Genomic DNA, 6,000 nt, shown 5'->3' on the forward strand with positions numbered 1-6,000 from the left:
CTTATCTTCGTCCACTAAGAACAGTATTAAAACATGAGAGTATTCAAAGGCTTACCTAAACAAAATCACTTGAATTAGATTCGTAGCCCTTCAATGTACACAAGTTAGTCAACCATCTCCGAGAATCTTCGTGGAGTAGCGCCAAGTCCTACAATAGTGATTTCCTACACCTACACTGACTTACGTACCTCCACCTACACTGACTTATGTACCTATAACTACACTGACTTACGTACCTATACCTACACTGACTTACGTACCTCCACCTACACTGACTTACGTACCTCCACCTACACTGATTTACGTACCTAGCCTACACTGACTTACGTACCTATACCTACACTGACTTACGTACCTACACCGACTTACGTACCTCCACCTACACTGATTTACGTACCTAACCTACACTGACTTACGTACCTATACCTACACTGACTTACGTACCTATACCTACACTGACTTACGTACCTATACCTACAGTGACTTACGTACCTCCACCTACACTGACTTACGTACCTCCACCTACACTGACTTACGTACCTCCACCTACACGCACTTACGTACCTATACCTACACTGACTTACGTACCTATACCTACACTGACTTACGTACCTATACCTACAGTGACTTACGTACCTATACCTACACTGACTTACGTACCTATACCTACACTGACTTACGTACTTGCTTGGTTCCTTCAGCTCCTGCGTCACGTAGTTGAGTGAGTACCTGCAACGAAAACAATACATTATTACAGTGTACCGCGGAAACGCTCGAGTGAAACCTGCGAGTTAAACTTTTCTTCAAAACATTTCTAATAATATTTTTTTTTTTTATAACTTGATATACAGAGATCTTCCCCCTTATTATTATTGTCAGTAGTGATTGTGTAAAGTAAAAGGGGGTTCCATAGGCAGCACGACCGGTACTCCACTGAACCTCACGAGGAATGTGTTCTGGTGGCAGCGTAGAAGATAAGGTGGGGTGAGATTACCTTCATCACATCGAGTCGGTTTCTATTGGTATATCAAAAAGTGGTGTAATTCCCGGCATACATCTCTGCTAGCTATTTTATACTGTATTGTCTTTGATCCAATGACGTCAGTACTAACACGGAACCATGATTATAACAACAACAACAGTGACAATAATACCTTTGAGTCAGCACAAGCAGCGGGATAAACTTTTTTCTCTCTCTTTCTTGTCTAATTTTTCATCTATTTTCTCTCTCTCTTTCTTGTTCAGGTTTATATCTCATCATTCTCGGAAAAAATAAAACTCCCCACAAGTTTTACGGTATACACGTGGAAGCAGATTTGTGGTTATCGTGCTTTTGGTATTCTGTCGGCGGGGTAACCAGTACTGATATGAAACCTACATGATGGGGGAAAAAAATATATTGTCATAAAAAGTACCGTTGATGAGAGATGAACTGTAGAGCTGCACCGGGGATTGGTTTGCAAGGTTTACAGTCCAACATACAGTACTGACCATCCACTGTAAGAGAAGAGGGTAGAGTAGAAAGCGGTGGCGATGGAAGACACGTCCCACATGGTCCCTTCCATGGGGTTGCGGAAGTGGTCGGTATTACCAATAGCCAGGTGGTGTACTCCGGCCACGATGATGACGATCAGCGCCAACACCTTCGTCTGGGTAAAGACGCCCTGAATTATGGCTCCTAACTTTACCCCGAGGCAGTTTATATACGCCATTAAACCTGTTGAAAGGTGTGATATATTCATCATCGACCATTAAAATGTGAAGGGCACACATGAACTGAAACATAAATATTTTAATAATTGTTATTAAGATGTAGTTTTGTGTCTTAGAAACTGCCAGGGAGCGAGAAATGAGGACTGTTTGTATAGTTGTCAGTGACACAAGTTTCAAGAGTATACACGTCTAGTACCTGTGATAAGTGTCCCTTTATGACCTACCTCTCAACTGCCTGTGCCCATTCACTCTACTCCTGGCAGGTCAGGTTTTATATGTATATTATGTGTATTTGCTGAACAACCAAAACTTTTAACAATATAATTTCTCACACTTACAAATCAAGGCCGCAGCTATGAGTCTGATGGTAAAATATGGCGGTGAGAAGCAGCCCGGGAAGAAAGGCTGCAAGACATAATTGGCGAAGGTGAGGGCTACGATGGCGGTGCTGCTGGGCTCTATCACGATGTAAGTGGTCCACAGTACGAGGAACGCTGGCACGGGTCCAAATATCTCCAGCACGTATATGTAGGTACCACCGTTCTTCGGGATCATTGTGCCTGTTGGACCAAGCAGTTTTAAAACGTTCCGGCAAGATTAAATAGTAAGTGGAAGGAACAATTCCGTCAATAAATCTTAACCATTGATAAATAAGTCACATCATTGTTGGTCTAATTGTGGCGACCTGTGGTGTAATGATCAGCATGGTCAACATTAGTACCGTAATACTGACCGAGCTCAGCATAGCAGAAGCCGCCCATCATGGACATGATGCCCGTGGCCACCCACACTGTCAGCGACATACCCACGCTGCCAGTATACTGCACCACCATCGTAGGGGACACGAAGATGCCAGCTCCGATAAGTAAGCCCACGATCAAGGCCACTCCGTGCCAGAGCCCCAAGACCTTCTTCAGCTGTACGCCTGTGTCTGTACATTGATCAGCGTTACTGGAATCTGCGGAGAGGTAATTCGTCTCTGTTGAAGTTTGTCCAGACTGTCTTTTACTGCCAGAGTCACCGGAAGGTGCTGATGGGCTTCCTGCTGTAGACCTCAGTCGTGGCACCTGGGAGGACGAGTGGCCAAGTTCGTCACTTGTCATCGTTGACTCGGAGGTAGTGGCCGCAGCCATGGTGCCTCTGTTAAGGTGATTAATGAAGGTATAGTAAATGAATAATCGAGGTGGAATTATTACACAGTTACATTATTCATTTACCGTACAGCTCGACAGGACCAATCTTTGTTTCTGTGTCCGTCTGCAGTAAGTTCACAGACACTCCTGACGTTTGTTTAAATCTAAGTCTCTAACATGGCTGCTGTGGGTAGCTGTCGTGTATGGTACTACTGAAGGCTGAGGTAAAGGTTCAGTGTCTACTCTTCTGAACACTGATGAACACTTATGAGGTGAAACGTAATGAAGTAATACTCTTGTTAACTGAAATAAATGATGTGTGGTTAGGTTAGGTTAGTTAAAAATGGATATCGCTACCCACACAACTTACACCACCATTCACACTACCCACATCACCCAGGCCCCCCCCCACCACCCAGGCCACCCACACCATCCAAGCCACCCACAACACTATCCACACCATCCAAGCCACCCACAACACTATCCACACCATCCAAGCCACCCACAACCCTATCCACCACCATCCAAGCCACCCACAACACTATCCACACCACCCAGGCCACCCACACCATCCACACCACACACATATCCACACCGCCCAGGCCACCCACACCATCCACACCACCCAAGCCACGCACACCATCCACACCACCCAGGCCACCCACACCACCCAGGCCACCCACACCACCCAGGCCACACACCACCCAGGCGATCCACACCATCCACACAACCCAGGCCACCCACACCATCCGCACAACCCAGGCCACCCACACCATGCACACCATCCAAGCCAACCACAACACTATCCACACAACCCAGGCACACCCACATTATCCACACCACCAAGGCCACCCACCATCCACACCACCCAGGCCACCCACACATCCGCACAACCCAGGCCACCCACCTATCCACACAATCCAGGCCACCCACACCATCCGCACAACCCAGGCCACCCACACTTCCACACAACCCAGGCTACCCACACCATCCATACCATCCAAGCCAACCACAACACTATCCACACAACCCAGGCCACCCACACCATCCACACCATCCAAGCCACCCACAACATTATCCACACCATCCAACACAACACTATCCACACCATCCAAGCCACCCACAACATTATCCACACCATCCAAGCCACCCACAACACTATCCACACCAAGCCACCCACAACACTATCCACACACTGCCACCCACAACACCATCCACACCATCCAAGCCACCCACAACACATCCACACCATCCAAGCCACCCACAAATCTATCACACCATCCAAGCCACCCACAACGCTATCCGCACAACCCAGGAAACCCACATTATCCACACCACCCAGGCCACCCACAACACTATCCACACAACCCAGGCCACCCACACCATCCACACAACCCAGGCCACCCACAACACTATCACACAACCCAGGCCACCACAACACTATCCACACAACCCAGGTCATCCCACACTCACCCACACTATCCACACAACCCAGGCCACCCACAACACTATCCACACAACCAAGGCCACCCACACCATCCACACCACCCAGGTCACCCACAACACTATCCACACCACCCACACTATCCACACCACCCAAGCCACCCACAACACATCCACACAACCCAGGCCACCCACAACACTATCCACACAACCCAGGCCACCCACACCATCCACACCACCCAGGCCACCCACAACACTATCCACACAACCAAGGCCACCCACAACACTATCCCACACAACCCAGGCCACCCACACTATCCACACCACCCAGGTCACCCACACCATCCACACCACCCAGGCCACCCACAACACTATCCACACAACCAACAACCACAACACTATCCACACAACCCAGGCCACCCACACTATCCACACCACCCAGGTCACCCACACTACCCACACCACCCAGGCCACCCACAACACTATCCACACAACCCACCCACAACACATCCACACAACCAAGGCCACCCACAACACTATCCACACAACCCAGGCCACCCACATTATCCACACCACCCAGGCCACCCACACTATCCACACCACCCAGGTCACCCAGACTATCCACACCACCCAGGCCACCCACAACACTATCCACACAACCCAGGCCACCCACAACACTATCCACACGGACTTTCGGTTAACGGATTATCTAGTGCATTTCCACTTCTTAGGATAATTTTGAACGGCCTTTGAGGGAATGGATCAGATTCGGTGCAGCGAAGAATGACGAAAATGATTCCGCGACTTAGAAACCTTCCATATAAGGATAGGTTAATGAAATTTAACTTGCATTCCCTAGAAAGACGAAGAGTGCGGGGAGATATGATAAAAGTATTTAAGTGGGTGAAAGGAATCAATAAACGGGATATAGATAAAGTTCTTATAATATCCGAGCAGGATAGGACTAGTAGCAACGGATTTAAGTTGGATAAGTTTAGGTTTAGGAGGGAGATAGGAAGGAACTGGTTCACAAATAGGGTGGTGGACGAGTGGAACAAGCTTAGCAACTTTGTAGTAAGTGCTGGGACGCTGGAAAGTTTTAAAAGGAGGCTAGATAGATTCATGGACGATGGAATGTGGTTGCAGCTCTCGACAGGAGCTGCCATGCACAGGCCAACCAGCCTATTGCAGACTCCTTATGTTCTTATGTCCTAAGTATAGGCTTCCCTGAGGTGCAAGATACGCCTAGACTTATTATTGTGATTAGCCAAAAAGTGCTTCTGCATTGTCATGTGATATCTGGTGATGAGGCATTTTAAACGCGACGCTTCCGCTCCGCTGATTTAGTTGATAATGGGTATGCATTTGCACCTTCATATCCTGACAAGTTCCAGCATCTGGCCAAAATACAGAAGATGAACTCCATCTATTATACAAGCATTTGGTACATCAGAGCACTTACAAACCCACAGCTTCCTCCTCCAACACTGCCGCATCCACACCCGACCTCACCCAGTCACCCGACCTCACCCAGTCACCCGACCTCACCCAGTCACCCGCTACCACCAACACCCAGACACCCAGCAACCCAAGGAAGAGAAAACAAACCTCGCCCCTCACTACTCCCGACAAGAAGTGACACATAATAGCAATCAAAATATCCCACAACATTACTTGAAGTCAACCAACACGATCCTAACCTCAGCCCATC

At 48.2% G+C, this 6,000-nt stretch overlaps 1 protein-coding gene across 1 annotated transcript in view; it reads right to left on the reverse strand.

Annotated features, from left to right (window-relative positions):
- The window catches only part of LOC121866456 (Y+L amino acid transporter 2-like), a 32,964-nt gene that overhangs the window by 5,019 nt on the left and 21,945 nt on the right, over positions 1-6,000 (reverse strand). Inside the window, exons 2-5 of the mRNA XM_042366140.1 lie at positions 2,447-2,853; positions 2,052-2,273; positions 1,492-1,717; positions 685-729 (exon numbers count right to left, since the gene is read on the reverse strand). Coding sequence (XP_042222074.1) covers positions 685-729; positions 1,492-1,717; positions 2,052-2,273; positions 2,447-2,846 — 893 coding nt within the window. The 5' untranslated portion in view covers positions 2,847-2,853. The remainder of the gene's footprint in view (positions 1-684; positions 730-1,491; positions 1,718-2,051; positions 2,274-2,446; positions 2,854-6,000) is intronic.

Source organism: Homarus americanus, unplaced genomic scaffold (assembly GCF_018991925.1).
Source record: "Homarus americanus isolate GMGI-L3 unplaced genomic scaffold, GMGI_Hamer_2.0 scaffold16430, whole genome shotgun sequence".
In the NCBI taxonomy this organism is placed as follows: Eukaryota; Metazoa; Arthropoda; class Malacostraca; order Decapoda; family Nephropidae; genus Homarus; species Homarus americanus.